The sequence below is a fragment of the Temnothorax curvispinosus genome, unplaced genomic scaffold, assembly GCF_003070985.1.
Source record: "Temnothorax curvispinosus isolate PA1 unplaced genomic scaffold, ASM307098v1 QBEX01013138.1, whole genome shotgun sequence".
NCBI classification, from domain to species: Eukaryota; Metazoa; Arthropoda; class Insecta; order Hymenoptera; family Formicidae; genus Temnothorax; species Temnothorax curvispinosus.
In genome coordinates, this window is record NW_020222918.1 from 151,339 (window position 1) to 166,888 (window position 15,550).

Genomic DNA, 15,550 nt, shown 5'->3' on the forward strand with positions numbered 1-15,550 from the left:
TCTTCAAATCCGCCCGACCATGCGATCACCTGTAGAGGGGATGATTATACTAAGCGCGTCCTCACTTTTCCGCGACCTCCAAGGTCCATCGAAACCGAAACTCCCCTTTCCTCCTCTTCTCAACGAGAAGCTATTCGGTGAAAGAGCGTGATGGATCTTAATGTTACCTGAAGGGGAGTGGAGGCGGATTACTTTCGCCACGGTGCTAAGCTTCGCTAAGCTACGACTTCCTCGAGACAAGTGATCGTTTCCGATCTGTTCGGTAATCCTTGTCCACGAGACAGGATATGTCGGTCGATTCGGATGTCGCTGCAAATCGCACGATGATTATTTGAACTGAACACTCTTGCCCACGAATGATCATCTTGATGGACAGATACAATTGAGGCGGCTGCAATTATAATATCATTAGCATTTCTAGGCTCCGACTTTAATGCAAACCTTATTTCTCTTGGTATAATAGTCGCGCCGACTTTCATGAATGTGCACAGCAGTGTACATTCGTGAGAGTGCAAGTTGCTGCAAACGAATTCTCCGAAAACGATGCAATGTTGATTTCGCAGAAGTGCAAAGGCCTTTTTTTTCCTAATGTTATAAAATATATTCTACATATAGAGTGCGCGATAGTGGATTGACAAAGATTAATAACGCGATCAATCTTCTTTTTTTGCGTGGACTTTCAAAATGTATTTTAAAAACTTTCATATATGAACGATTATACTTTTAAAAATGCATATATAAGACGTTTCTTTATAAATATTTTAAACATTTCGCACAGAAACTTATCTCTTTCTAATCTCTTTTATAGAAGAAATTTCGCATAGCGCAAGAAGTTATTCAGATCCTCTTACATCAACGTATGACGGATGATTCTGATTTGATAAATTGCATGGAACATTTTTCCGAGCACGATGTCGAAGTTGCCACAGGTGTGAGATAATTCACTCGCAAGAAATCACACAGGAGATTGTATATAAGTCATGTTCGTCGTTACGAAAGGTGCAGATTCAGTAGAGCAATTGAACGAGATGACCCGCTAGACCTCTCCCCAGTTGCAAAAGTGCCCGGCGATGTTTTGCAGACCGTCTTCGCATTTGCGCAATCTGCCTCGTTCCAGATCGACCAGATCATCAAAAGCGATGATTTTCTATCGAATCTAATTTCTAAGCCTCTTAAAGAGAAGTCAAATCGTTCGGAGAAAAAGAAATTAAGATTTGCCGTTACGCCAGAAACTGACGACGGGCGAGTCATGTAATTTCGAAAGTCGTGAGAGAATCCGTGATGGGAATTAGATATATATATACATATATATATTTTTTTAGTATTTCTCAATATCGGTACTCATTAATTTCGGCACTAGCCAACGTCCGGCATCGACAATTCGAGTCTCCGGGCGATCGAGATTGGACGTCGCGCGTCCTACTTGCGAAACTTTCACTTATACGTTGGCGTAAGAGGATCCGAATAGCAGCCGGTGAGCTCGAAGATGATGAATACAGGATCCATCTGTCCGTCCGGGAGGGTCAGTGATCCGCGAGTCAGGGCGATATTTCACGCTGACTTATCGCCGTTTCGCCGAGAAACGATATCGTTCTTGGATGTCCTAAGCGTGTATAATTTCGCACGCGAGAACGATTCATCACTTTTCCGCGGCACTGCGCAGATGACACAGTATCTTAACTATTTCTAATCTGTTTACTCGGTCGACTCGCGGTGTTTTCCGAGGAAGCTCTCTCTCTCTCTTTCGGCACCGTGACAAATGTACATTGTCGCGTAACTTTCCTTTCATTATGAAGTTAATTACTTAATTACCGATATGAAATAATTTCAAGGTTCAATCGTAAAATTTAAATCTCCGCCGAAGGGGAAGATATTCGGAGTGAAGCAAGATTGAAAAGCAAGACCTCGCCGTTTTCGAGTTTCTCATTTCCTATTCAAAGTAAATGTAATTAAAATAACACGACTATGTTTCATTCTAACATTTAGCTCGCGTTACCAACAGTCCACATCCTGTCGCTGATAATCGCAGGAAATGTTGTACAACAAGTACTAAACGTCTGCTTGGTATGTTTCGTGTAAAAACGACACTTTCTAATCGGTCTACAATACGACCATCGCGATTATCTTTAATTAAATCAATTTTTAATTCGAGATCAACTATTGCAGAAATTGAGGGACGCTTTATCATCGTATAATATACATCTTACGTGTTACACACGCGTTATGTTACACGGTTATTACATCTGCTATCGAGCCTATTCATGCACGAGGAGCGTGGAAACTCCCTCGCAACCGCAGAGCCGACGTGTGTCGCGAGATCACCGCGATTGCGAGACCGATCCCCGTAACAGCGATGGCAAACGATTGCGAATTTGATTCTCCCAGTTCTCACGAAAGTACGAAGGTTTTGCGGGTTTTGCCATACGATCCTCTTATATGAGCGCTAACGATATACGTGGCTCTTCGAGAGCAGTCGGCTCATGAGCAATAACGTAACTGTTGAAGAGTGAAAGTGCTGTAAAGTGGGACGCCGCGGGAATAGCGCTCGCTCTTATAATTAATAAACAAAGCCTGCAAACGGGTTCTCATCGTCTAGGTGCGACTCTGCATTCAATGCGACATTTTTATAGGACCTTGCCGAGCGTCGTTATATCCATCCTCGGTTGATGATCGAGACCTTTCTCACGCTCGCTTTTTATTCAGGAACCTCGCGCGTTTTATAGACAGGGATAACAATCAAATTATGAAAATTTATAGAATTCAAGTCACGGTTAGAAGTTAATAAATAAGTAGCTTCAGGATATATATCTTAATTATATTTATATATTCCCGCGTTCGTTTATCTTTCTTATAATTAGAATATTGTTGATTCAAAATATTAAAGTCAGTTTATGTTAACGTTATTTTTTTTCTCTAAAAATTTCAGAGCGGATTTTGGAGGAAAAGAAAAAGATAAAATCAGTTTTAAAAATAATGGAGAAAGCAAAATTAGATTATATTAATAAATAAATAGCTTTAGAATATTTCTCAATTACATCTTTATATTCCCGCGTTCGTTCAGTTTTTTATAATTAGAATATTGTTGATGTAGAATATTAAAATTACTTTATATATTTTTTTCAAAAATTTCAGAGCGGATTTTAGAGGAAGAGAAAAAGATAAAGTTAGTTTTACAAACAATGGCGAGATTATAAATTAATCTTCTTGACAATTTTATGTTGTGATTCAATTATTTTCTTTCTGATTTTCTTTTATCTTTTCTCTCGCCTTTTAATTCTGATATCACGTATATCATTTGCGCGGTAAGCCGATTATCAAATATATGGATCGAACTGCTCGCCTGCAGTGACCTAAATTCATAAGGTGGAAAATTCTCACTCGTTTTTCAACGTGAGAAAAATATTTCATAAGCTACAAGGGTGTTGCGCGCCATAGGCGTTAATCCGAGTCTTACAACTAATTAAAGAACGGAGGCCGAGCGAAACTGACACGCGATGTGATGCGCTCATAAAAGTTACGCGGTGACTTTTATTTCCAGAGAGATTTACGGAACGATAAACGTTATGCTTTTTTTTTTAATTGGAGTTTAAAACGCCGCGCGTCTACCATCCGTCGGCGTCGGCGTCGAGGAGAGAGGCACTCTCCGCGGCTATCGACTGTACAAGCGGAAAATGCATAACTGCGTTATATAATTACACACTACGGGCCGGTATCGGACGAAAAATTGTCTGTAATTGATGTTACGCCCGATGCACTTTCTATTTCAGGTCCAGCGGATTCCTCACACTTCGCGATCGGCGCGCGAGCCCATGCCGGAAAAAGGGAAAGAAAATCGCTCGATCTCCATTATCCTCTCCAATCGATTAAAAAATGTCGGACGGCAGTTTTTCCGAGCGCCGCGGCGTTATCACGGTCAATTTGATAAATCATAAAGAAGCGTGAAGAATAATAAGCATTAACTTTCTCCTCGGCTAAATCACTCGTGCCGCCACTGACGTGCGTGTGTCGGCGAAGACCCGCGGCCTATCTCGGCCCCGCGGCAAATCGCCGAAAGCCCATTTGCTCCCTTACTTTTACGAAATTAAAATAAATCGCGAGAAATATGCCCGCGTTTACGAGAATTTATAAATACCGTAACGCACAAAATTCGCGTACACGTGCTACACTTTCCATTTCGCGCGCGATAAATCAGCTATCACGCGTATGCGTGCGAGAACGCGCGCGCGCGGCGCGCAACACGTGACTTTCTAATATAATTTCCGATAATAATAGAAAAAGATAATGATAAAAAAAGAAGATACCTATACGCAATATATGTAGCTAAGGATCTTAACGCAACCTAAACAGAAAGTTTATATTATTAAAAATAATAATAGATCAGGTTTGAAAAATTAAAATCGAAGGAGGTAAAAAGGACTGACGAATCAAGCTGCGTGTACGTGCTAAAAATATTATAATTTAAATAAACAATGTCAAATACTGTGACATTAATAACATTATACAACCTAATATTAATATTTTTAACAATATGGATTTAATGACGTAAAGGAGCGCCGTTAACTTAGATAGGTAAATAAATAACGCAAGGAGAGATACATTTGCATACTTGGTTCGTAAATTTAATAAGTCCCGGTCTACAATAGGTGTTTTAAGCCCTAAGCCCTAAGAAATTGGCCAATCACAGTCAATTGTTCTCCTCAAATTCAACTGTGATTGAACAATTTCTTAAAGCTTAGGGTTTAAAACACCTATTGCAGACCGGGCACTAATGGGAAGGGAAAGGTACAACTTATCGCCCGATCAGCGTGTCGGGGAGCGATACGAACTGTTCGTCCGTCACGGCGCAACAATGGCCGCCCCCGTGGTTACGTGCACATGCAGAACCTGCTCGAAGGCTCGCGTAACACTCGAGAGAATCTTCAACGTCCTAGACACGTACGGCTGGTTGCTAGACTCGTACGTCGTGGTATGTAATTTAACGAAGATATACTTTGGCGTCGCACGGGCATTCCGAGCTTCTTTCTCCGTTCCCCTCCTTCGAACCTATAATTCGCATATATGTCGTCGCGTAAATGTACCCCGATACACATTTCACATGTTCCTCGTCTGTCATCTTTCACTTTATTTTTCTCGAGAACAACGAAATCGACCTCGAAATCCGGCGAATCGCATTGCAGGATTTCTTCCAAGAGCGACTGTGGGAGAAATTGCCGAGCAGCTGGAGGAGCACGCTGCAAACCGTGTCGCCCGACGAATTCGGCGAGTGGTTAGCTGGCGACATCTCGTGGTAAGCGCGTCATCTTCACCTCGGTCGGCAAGCGCGAGTGACTTCGAATTAATTAATTGCTCCCTAATCTATTTTTTTCCACTAAACAATAAAAATTGGAACATTTTCCAGAGAAAGACTCAGACAAAATAATAATGAAATATTTCAGATTTTTATTTCAGTACATCTTTCCGTAGAAATCTCAATAAATGTGAGAAAATTCGCGTAAAAATTTATCAGAAATTTTCATACTTATACAGATAATGAAATAGATGAAATATTCCGAAAATCTTTATCTAATTATTTCTAAAAGTGTCTGAGATTTGACATATTTTTTTCAAAATTTTTTATGAATCCAAAATTGAGAAATTCTTAAAAAAAAATTATGAGAAAATGAGAAATGTTTTCACCAGGAGAATTATGTAGTTAACAATTTCGCTATAAATCCCGATTTGCTGTCGATTGAGTTAATCGGAATTTGATCGAAGTCACCATCGAGGCTCGAGCTTGACGCAAATACATTTCAAATTCGAACGCGAGCCTCTGCGGTGAGAAATAAATTTGTCTGTCTGTAATTTGACAATGCAATTCGTTTTGCAGCTCACGCGCATGGCCATTGTCACTGCTCGCGCTTCGACAAGTTGCGAGGGATTTACAACTAAACAGAGATCATCGAAATGACGAGAGCGGCTGGCGATGCGACGGAGGGAAAAAGTTCGAGTGCGGCTCGGAAAATTCTGTCCTGGAAAATAAAAATAAGGGATTAAGCGATACACCTGCAGCTTTGAGCAAGCACAACAATCTCTTTCTGAAACACGTTAAAATAAAGAAACGACACGAGATACAGCAAATAGCGCGGGTACAGCCGCATTCCCGAAGTATCATCGCTTTAGATTAGAGGCGAAATGTTTATAGGCCCTGTAAGAATTTATCTTTGCACAGATATGCGCGGACTGTGCGCGAGAGTCCAATGCCAAGTGCATTGTAGATGTTGGAGCAGGCGTGGGTCATTTAGCCCGATCCTTAGCGTTTAAATACGGCCTAAACGTAACGTGTATTGAACAAGACGCATTACTGTCACAACAAGCCAGGTAGTCCATCGTTACGTCATCGACCTCTCCATTTTTTCTCTTGCTCTAAACTCTAAGCAATCTCGGTGTATTACTACTCAGCTAGCAGGATGACGTTTAAACACGTCTTGACGATGTATTGTTGACGTTAGAGATGTTATTAACACGTCATTTGATGTCACTCCGCTACCTGGGTGGTAATTTCATCGTTCCTTCATTATCATTCGCGTGACAGGTTTTTAATTGCAGGAAATGGGATAACGAATTGTTAATGACTTTGTCTAAACATTTGCCTGACTTGCCAGTAAATACGCCGCAACACGTATCGATCAAGCTGGAAAATATCAACTCTGATCGGTCAGCGACGATCAGGGACATACGAAGAATTTTCTCCCATAACTTTAATTCGGGTGAGAAGAAATCGAGGTTTGGCATTGTCGGCCTGCATCCGTGTGGAGATCTCGCGGCCACGCTACTGAAACTTTACGCGTCTCAGAGCGAGGCAAGATTTATTTGCATCGTGGGGTGCTGTTACATGAAGCTGACATTGGAGTACGTCCGCGAGGCATAAAACATATATATTATCTTTATGAGATTACGGTTGTATTAATTATAAATGACGTAATGCATTTAGAAGTCCGGCGAATATTACAAATGGATATCCACTCAGTAAATATCTGTCGTCATTTGGAAAACGCAAATTATCCTATACAGCGTTGGAAGTGGCGTGCCATGCTATCGAGAGCTACCGCGACAAGCTGAAGACTGGGAACTACGAGGATCTAATGGTTAGTGTCGTATACTGGAAGCGGTATAAGTTATATTATCGTTGTATTATCAAATTTGTACATTTTTTTCAGGTGCACGCTTACAGAGCCGCTCTAGAAACCATTTTGATAAAACGAAACAGCCAGCTACGTCACACTCAAGTGAGGAACGTTAAAGTGACGAGACCCGTTACGTTTGAACAGTTGAGTAAAATTGGTTACGATTATCGAGATTTTACGTGTCATTATAGCGATGATGATTGAACGCGCTTATCTTTTTCAGATACTGCACGGCCGCGACCGCGGACTTCGAGCCGAATCTCCGGCCTGAAGATTCAGACTTTCAAAATCCGCAGATAAAATCGTATCTGAATCAGTGGCGGCAGATTGTGATATTCGGAGCGTTGCGCACAATGCTGGCACCGTTGGTGGAAACCGTAGTGTTGTTGGACAGGTTCCTGTATTTATCCGAAAATGATTTATTTCCTGTATTGAAGCCTATTTTCGACCCCAGATTGTCTCCTCGAAATTTTTTATTGTTTTCTATGAAAAATGTCAAACAATCGCCCTGCTGATTATGTCTGTATCTTTTTATACCTCTTACTAAAATAAAACTTCAAGGAAAATTAATTAATTAAATTGAATATTAATTTTTAAAATAAAATATCTTATTTTCATACTTCTGTATGAGTCAAATTAAAAAAAAAATTTTATGCAATTTAATAAAGATAAGATTAATTCGAAATATGTTTGCCTGCGATTATTTTGCTCAAATATAACGATTATAATAACATCTCATTTTGAAAATTGTATGACCACAGTTGACGCTAGGAATTCTAGTCTAAATATGAAAAGTTAAACATACTTTGACTAAATATATCTTATAAATTGATAAATTTAGATTACACGCAGCCCTGTAAACAGTGCATCTTTGTTTGATACTATTTTGCGCGGTACCGCGCATTCCGATTAATCCCATCTTCTCATGAAAATTCAGTGGCTTCGCCGCGTCCAATAGAAGCGAGCGACACATTGCCGCGACCAGACGACGGGCCAATCGGAGCGCGATCCTCGGCGAGACTCGCGCGGCGCGCCAGCGCCAGCAGCGGTGGCTTAACGGCGACCACGCAAAGGCCGCAAAGCGTTCCTTGGCGCCACCGGCAGAGCGCGTCGCGGTAGCCGGTCGCGAGTTCGCACGAAGCGTTGACGTTCCTCCGGTGAGATCCAGTTTCCTTTAAGCCGCTCTCGCGCGTTTGTCTGTTCTCGTCGCGTCGTGCGTCCTACCGATTATTATTTTCTCCTCCTCCCCCCTACCCCGTCCGCGTACACGAGATCGTCGGCACGGTGTTAGAGGTATCGCGAGCGGTATACATAACACGCTCGTGTCGTCGTCGTCGTCGTCTTCGTCATCATTGTCGCCGTCATCGCCGCCGCCGCCGTCGTCGTCGTTGTCGTCGTCGTCCCTGTCGCTGTCGCCGTCGCGGTCACCGTCGTCGTCGTGCAGCGCCGAGTGCTCCGTTTCAAACGCATCGCCCGGTGTACAACGGAGGATGGCATTCAACGGAGACGGTCCGCACTCCAAGAGGCAGCGGCTGGAGGAGTCCGGACACAGGGTGAGTGCGCGCGCAAATTATTATCACGCGTCGCGGCCGCGTCCGCGACGCCGACGGTCGGTCTCCGGCTCTCTCTCGCCCGCCGTCGCGTCGGCGAGAAGTGCAGCGAGAGAAGACGCCGCGCCGACGACGAGGGGGAAGAAGCGCGTCGCCATTTATCGGCGTAATGATCGCGGCCGCGAGGGGCACGGCGCGATGCGCGCGTGTCTCGCCGCGCGCCGCCGAGCACGGCGAGTTTTCGTAGAGACGCGCGGGGCGCCATTTACCCGCGGGTCCCGACATACGGGTTTCACGGTACGGGCATAACGTATTTGCAGCGCAGCGCGTCGCGTTGCATCGCCGGCACGCTCGCCCGCGCCCGATAACAATCGGAGTAATCGAACGCGTTCGTCCGCCGACAGCCAAGAAGCAATCCGACGCGATTCTCGCCGGACGATCGCCGCTCCGCCGAGCGCGAGTGTATCGCGATCCCTCCTTCCTTCCTTCCCTGCCCTCCTCCTCCCCGCTGCAAAAGACGCGGGGGCCCGGTTGGCGTGAAATGTCCGTCGGTCGGAGTTTAAAACTCGCGGTGATTCCATTCGCGTGAGAATCGCGCCGGAAGTTATCCCGACATGTCGATTGCGCGCTTTTGAACCGGAAATGACATCGATCGATTTTTAAACGCCGTAAAGAAATCATTTCTCCATTTTTTTTTTACATTTGACACGGATTGTAAGTATTCTGGTATTCTCGTCGAAATGATTGATCATTTGTAACAGCCTGAGCAAATTGGATATAAAGAAATGCATGCAACCGCTAATTTTTTTAATTACTTTACGTATCGCACGAATATTACGATGGAGAAGAGAAAACGCTCTGAAAAAGGTTACGACGGAACGATCTCGTGTATAAACTTGATAGAAAGCCCGGAGAATTTTGTTGTCGAGAGTCGCGATCGGAGAATAGAAAGCAACTCCTGCACGCCAAACGCGGTGCGCTCTATTCAATTTTCCTCTTATCTAAAAGATACATATACGCATAAAGCACATCGGATTTGCCATACATTCTTTTATTCATGAATTCTTTTTTACGAACTCTTTTAAAGTCAAGTTTTTCTTGAAAAAAACGAAAATTTTCGTACCTCGTGTGAGTAAAATACGATGAAGAACAATGAACAGTTCGATAATTGAGCTACAAGTGCGTAAACAAATAGTAAAATTTTATTGAATTCATTTGAGTTGCTTTAAATGTGTAAACAAATAGCAAAATATGTTTTTAATTCATTTGGATTAAACGCAAAAAGAGCTGTCAATTTTTATCGAAAACATGGATTTCAAATTGATCGAAAAAAATTCCTAATTTATCATGAAATTATTGTATTAAATCTCGCACGACACTCTTGTATTTCAAATAATATTAAAATGTATATAATTATGTTTCTACGTCGCTCAATTGTCAGTTTTAAAGTACCGTATATTGTACACGAGAGAGATGATAAAATTATACATATGTACAGGACCAGGTTTATTCTCGCCGAGTGCATCGGAAAGTTAATAATGCCGGTGTTTGTTAACTCGCTGCATTCGCTTCCCATGCACTCGCATTTCGATATCACGTGAAATATTTATTAGCGCGGTTCACCTTGTTTATTCCCCCATTTCGTTATGTAGGTAACGGGACAGAATAATTAACGTTCGCTTTAACGGCTCCTTGTTCGGTTACCTCGTGGAAGCTCCCAAAAATTGTTAGTTTCAAAACGCATAAATTTATGTTGTCCGAAGCTTTAACCTTTACAGGCTTTTACTATGCGATACATGGACCTCGCAATTTTGATCGCGTATAACTCTGAGTCTAATCAACCAAATTTAAAAAAATTATAATGAAATTGAGGTAAAAAAAGCTGAAGAAAATAATAGAATTAGAAAAATTTTGAATACGTAATTTTAAATTGAGGTAAAAAAACTGAAGAAGATAATAGAATTAGAAAAATTGTGAATAATTAATTATAAATAGTCCGAAATATCAATTTTTGAAGATGCGCGCAAAATTACACTTTTTTTTTAAATAATGAGTAGGTCCATATATGGCTAGCCTTTGAGGATTAATAATTCGAATCTGGTCGAGCGTATTTATCGCGCGACGTAATTACGAGCATACAGCTTGAGCCATCAGCTTTGATTTCACGTGTCAATTAAGTTAATTATGTTCACTCGTGCCGCCGACTCCAAAATGTTCGAGCTTCTGGACACGCTTTTGACCGATGAGCTCGAAAGCCCCACCGGTGATTCGAGGCACGCTGGCATCGCGACGGTAATCTGTTATCCAGGCGACGCTGCTCGATGATGTCGGCAGGTCGCGTTATCGTTGTCGCTAACGACGATGAGCAACGCGAGGACGATGCACGTGCAAAACAAAGCTCGCGCGCGCGCTCCGTGGTCGATAATTTCAGACGCATTATCAGCGCGTGATGCGTAACATCGCGACGGACGTTTCCTCGAGATAATTGCGACGTATATCGACGACGAGGTCGCGTACGTGCGCCAAACTGAATTTCAACTCCACTTTTTTTGTAAATTTTTTAATTTTAGCACACAATTTGTAGTTTTATCAATTTTCTCCACTTTTTGCCTCGTGAAGCCGATCAGCTTGACTTTTGAGAAACCCGTGCAGCGGGGTGCCCCATTTATTTTCTGATAAAATTTTCGTACTGTCGATAACCGATAATCATGAGGAATTCGCGTACTCTATCAATCTCTTTCTGAACGTTTTCAGTTTTCTGTTTTCTTCTCGCAAGTTTATCTTTGTCTCGTGACAATGTAAGTACACGATCGCTGATCTTTTCTGCGCTCTTTCTCTCTTTATCCCGCAATTCAGAAACTTGTAGGGATTCATCCCTTTAGCGCGACGAGCTTCGAATGCGTCCGGTTGTCAATGCAACAACTACTAGTCTGGTCGTACTCGGTAATAATCGAATCGAGTTCACGATCTGGTTGCGCGAATCGACTCGTTCGCGCTGTTATCCGCCACACGATGTCGATAGACCTTTTACGTCAGGTACAGTGAGTGTGCATACACCGGTTGTATTACAGATCAAACGTAGATAGTAAAACGTACGCGAAAAAATAGAGAGATATCATCGTGCGCTTAAAAATCGAGCGATGGTTTAATTGCGCCACGCACTTAGACATTATACCATCGTACGTTTCATGCGGGAGATTAAAGGCATGATATGAATTCTCGGCTAACCGGAGTATCGAGGAGGGTTCTCGAATAATAAAATGTTTTACGTAATTGTTTTACGTACCGCGTATTAACGTTCAACATTTAATCCTGCGATAAAACAACTTGTAATCTCTTTTATAGTTTGCGTTCTGAAGAAGACGCACCTCTAAGCGACAATATAGGGATCGTAAATCAGAATATTGTTATTTATTGCATATACACATATACAAACTAGATCGCTTATGGAAGCTTAAGGTAATACACAGCTAGCTATAATATAACTTTAAACATAAAGGTTTCATAACGGTAGGGTTGGTATTCAAGAGAAGATTATGGACTTGCATAAATGTATTAGATTACTAACTTTCTTGTGTACCCAGCGGGATCAATAAGGATTTGCAAACTATTCGTCTATTTGGCGCTTCCAATGAAGCATTTGTTCTGTAATCTCGTTTGTTACTTTATATAAAAAACAAACTTTATACTTTTTTTGTAATCCTAAGTGAGTTATTAACGCCAAGATAAAATTTACCCTTATCCCTAGTTTATTATCCCAGCGATATTAAATTAAAAAGTATGTTTTAAATAAATTTTTCGTTCACAAGTAGGACTTGCTCCTGCTAAAATTATACTCCCGCTAAATCAGTGATCATTTCGTCTTGTTTTATCGACATTCCTCTGAGAATCTCGGGAATCCGCGAGAATGATTGAGATGCAATTCGGTAGACGGGGGATATATTGCTCACTGACATAACTGGATAAGTGGATACAGCATTATTGATCGATGTCTCGATCGCGTTAATCAATGGCTTCAGGTACATTGCCAGCCAGCCAAGGTCATTGTCACTATCTCACGATCTTTCTCGGTACCGTTACCATCGATAGTCGCTGAAAAGACGCGGTTAATAGCACACGTAACGTCTTACGTTACATGCATACGCATATCTGTTGATAAGTTGAGCGCTCCACGTGTCATTACACGCGTATTGGTTTATCGATTTGCGACTTTCTAGTCGCATCGTGTCACTAGAATTCTCACCTTTAACTCTATGGTCTACTTAAAAGGAAAAAAAAAGAATTACTGTTAGGCAGAAGAGACAGTTCTATATTGTGCTAAAAAAAAAGAAAATAAGCCTGATCGATTGCGTTTTTCTTTTTCATTTTGGCTAGATTCCGAGTTCACATTCTTGCTTTGATCATGAATTGACGATTTGCTCGACGAGATATTTTACTGTTAAAATTCTAATGGATCTGAACGTATCATTTCTGATCTCATTTCATAAACGTGGAAATGAGAATATAGAATAATCGTTATCTCGGTCTAATGATATCGCGCTACCGCGGCGATATAATAATCGTTACAAACAACTAAGTATTGAACGTGTTTAAAAATGGCTTGGAGATCACTCGAATTAAATCGGGTTCTCTATTGTCAAATGTTGACGGTACGGAAATACGGGCACGAATACGTCTCTCGGTGTCGTTGCCTGCCTTGCTTATTAATATTTTATCCCGCCTGATATCGCTCCAAGTATATAATCCGCTTGGCATATAGATTGACATTCCATTATTATTCCTACTTGAATAATTTATCAGGCAGTTTCGAAAAATAGAAAGAATAATTTATTGGAACGAGTAATCGTGTGCATAATTTGCCGAAAAAGAAAACACGAGCCCTCTCAATCCCTCCACAGTCATTTTCCACGGTCTCCAAATTTTCTTATCGAGGTGCGCGTCTACATTTAAATATTGATCTTGCTCCATAAACATTTATTTTCGCGCAGCAAAAATATTTTTGTTTCCCAAAATTGTGACGCCAGCCCGATAAATTCCTCATCATCCGTATACGATACCCTCATATCCATTTGAAAAAGGGTGGCGAATAAATATTTGCCACTGCGTCCTTTGCGTACTCGGGAGAAGATTTGATGTCGATCGTTTCTTGCGGGACGTATACGGAAACTCGCAGTGTTAGCACAATCGGACGAAAGTAGATCGCGAAGGCAAATTTACTTGCTCGAAAGCTTGAACTTTGGCATAAACTCCCAGAGTGGCAAATCGATTCTCTTGTTTAAACTTGCAGTACCTTATGCACTATTTTAGTCCTTAATATGACATAAAGTGGTAACGCATGAAATTTCCATTATTTGCTTTTCTTTTTTTTACACGATAATGATCTGTTTTTTCTTTGCTGACATCGTAATATTAAAGAAAACAAATGTATAAATAATATCAAATAATTCAATTTTTATATAAAATAAAATTATAATGCTGTTTTATGCAATGCATCTTTTTATTTCCGATCTCACATGTGAAAGAAAATTTAAAAAAAATTTATTTTTTAAGAAACAACACACATAAATGTAATTAATTGAATTACTCGGATGGGCCTGTCTTTAACAATTGATATAAATAAATATTACGGCATATTAATGCAAAGTCGTATTTTTACACGCAGGTTGTCACGTTAAACCTTAAGATAGTTGACCTCGTCGCGTGTTTTCGATCACTCAACTTTTTTTTTCTGATGAAGAACCGCTCGGTGAACGTATGACGGAAGCATAAATTTCCAATGCGCCGTGACACGTGTGTGTATGTATGTGTTTGTGTGTTTGTAACGGGTAGTCACGATATTTCTCTTGAAGCGAATCCGCTCGCTCGCGCGAGCTTCGTCGCCAGCTTTTGCGAGCAACGTCATTCGGTAGAAGGGCTGCGTTTCACATATAGTCGCAACTTTTCCATCTGTCTGCGCCCGCTCCTCGTATCATTTTACCCATTCGTCGCATATACAAAATATTCCGGGGGAAATGTGCTTTCAGGCTTTCGCGCAGATTCATGTATGAAGAACTCGGAAAAAGTTCCGAATCAATAGTAGACTCACGTATCTTTTGAATACTGAATTTGTTCTTTGGAATTTCTTTCGAGCAAAAGTGAGATTTAGCTATGAAATTGTATATTAAAAGAGATTCTGGTCATTTCTTTTGAAATGGTAATACATGAAAAAGATGCTTCAACTTTTCTCTTCTCACATATTCAGACGTATAAACGCGACATGCATGATGTAAATAAAAATATATACTAATAACTTATTGTTCAATGTTTTTAAATGGGTTCAAACGTAAAAGCTCCCGTTGACAATCGGCGATTTTGAGGAGCAAGTATAAAAATGAACATACTTTTAATATATAAACCTTATATATAAAGCTTTTCTATTCTATTTTTACTAGCGGCCGCATTTCTACACCCAAACGAATGTGAGGACCGACCTCACATTTGTCACCTGTTCCCTCTGCCCTATCGAAAGAATAAAAATATGTATGATTACCTAAAGGGAGAGTAACCATATTTATCATCTGCCCTCGTCTTCACATCGAGCGTACACGGAGAAAATTGTTACGGTTGTTACAACAATGTTCTCTATGATTAAAAGAGAAATGTATGTGAATTCAAGTTAAATTGATATTACATTGAATGTAGCTGTTAAGATATGCCCATTTATACAGTTGTCATAACCGTAGTTCTTACGATACGTAACATTCGGTTATAATACCCTCGTATATGGTTGCCTCAACCAAAGGATTATTGCTATCCCTCTTATGTGATCTGCAGCACAACTATTATGGTTGAGAGATC

At 41.1% G+C, this 15,550-nt stretch overlaps 2 protein-coding genes across 4 annotated transcripts in view; both read left to right on the top strand.

The window, feature by feature from the left end:
* The first annotated feature begins 4,809 nt into the window (after positions 1-4,809).
* On the top strand, positions 4,810-7,719 carry LOC112463360 (protein RRNAD1-like). Of its 2 annotated transcripts, none has more exons than XM_025029731.1 (8): positions 4,810-4,966; positions 5,136-5,287; positions 5,867-6,125; positions 6,209-6,357; positions 6,586-6,888; positions 6,971-7,124; positions 7,197-7,306; positions 7,387-7,719. In XM_025029731.1, exons 1-8 carry the CDS (start codon positions 4,850-4,852, stop codon positions 7,676-7,678), a joined length of 1,536 nt encoding a protein of 511 aa, XP_024885499.1. In that variant the 5' UTR covers positions 4,810-4,849; the 3' UTR covers positions 7,679-7,719. The 2 variants fall into 2 exon arrangements, with proteins under 2 accessions (XP_024885499.1, XP_024885500.1); XM_025029732.1 differs by having other exon boundaries at positions 5,178-5,287.
* A 572-nt stretch (positions 7,720-8,291) lies between these two features.
* LOC112463387 (heterogeneous nuclear ribonucleoprotein L) overlaps positions 8,292-15,550 on the top strand; it is a 147,539-nt gene continuing 140,280 nt past the window's right edge. For both annotated transcript variants that reach the window (XM_025029794.1, XM_025029795.1), the window contains exon 1: positions 8,292-8,716. In XM_025029794.1, the coding sequence (XP_024885562.1) occupies positions 8,654-8,716 (63 nt within the window). In that variant the 5' untranslated portion in view covers positions 8,292-8,653. The remainder of the gene's footprint in view (positions 8,717-15,550) is intronic.

Bases quoted from the DNA above. Each gene is read 5' to 3' on its own strand.
- LOC112463360 (XM_025029731.1), top strand. From the start codon at position 4,850: ATGGCCGCCCCCGTGGTTACGTGCACATGCAGAACCTGCTCGAAGGCT. The intron at 6,889-6,970 runs GTACGTCCGCGA...TAATGCATTTAG, and splicing joins TACATGAAGCTGACATTGGA to AAGTCCGGCGAATATTACAA. The intron at 7,307-7,386 runs GTTGAGTAAAAT...TATCTTTTTCAG, and splicing joins AGACCCGTTACGTTTGAACA to ATACTGCACGGCCGCGACCG.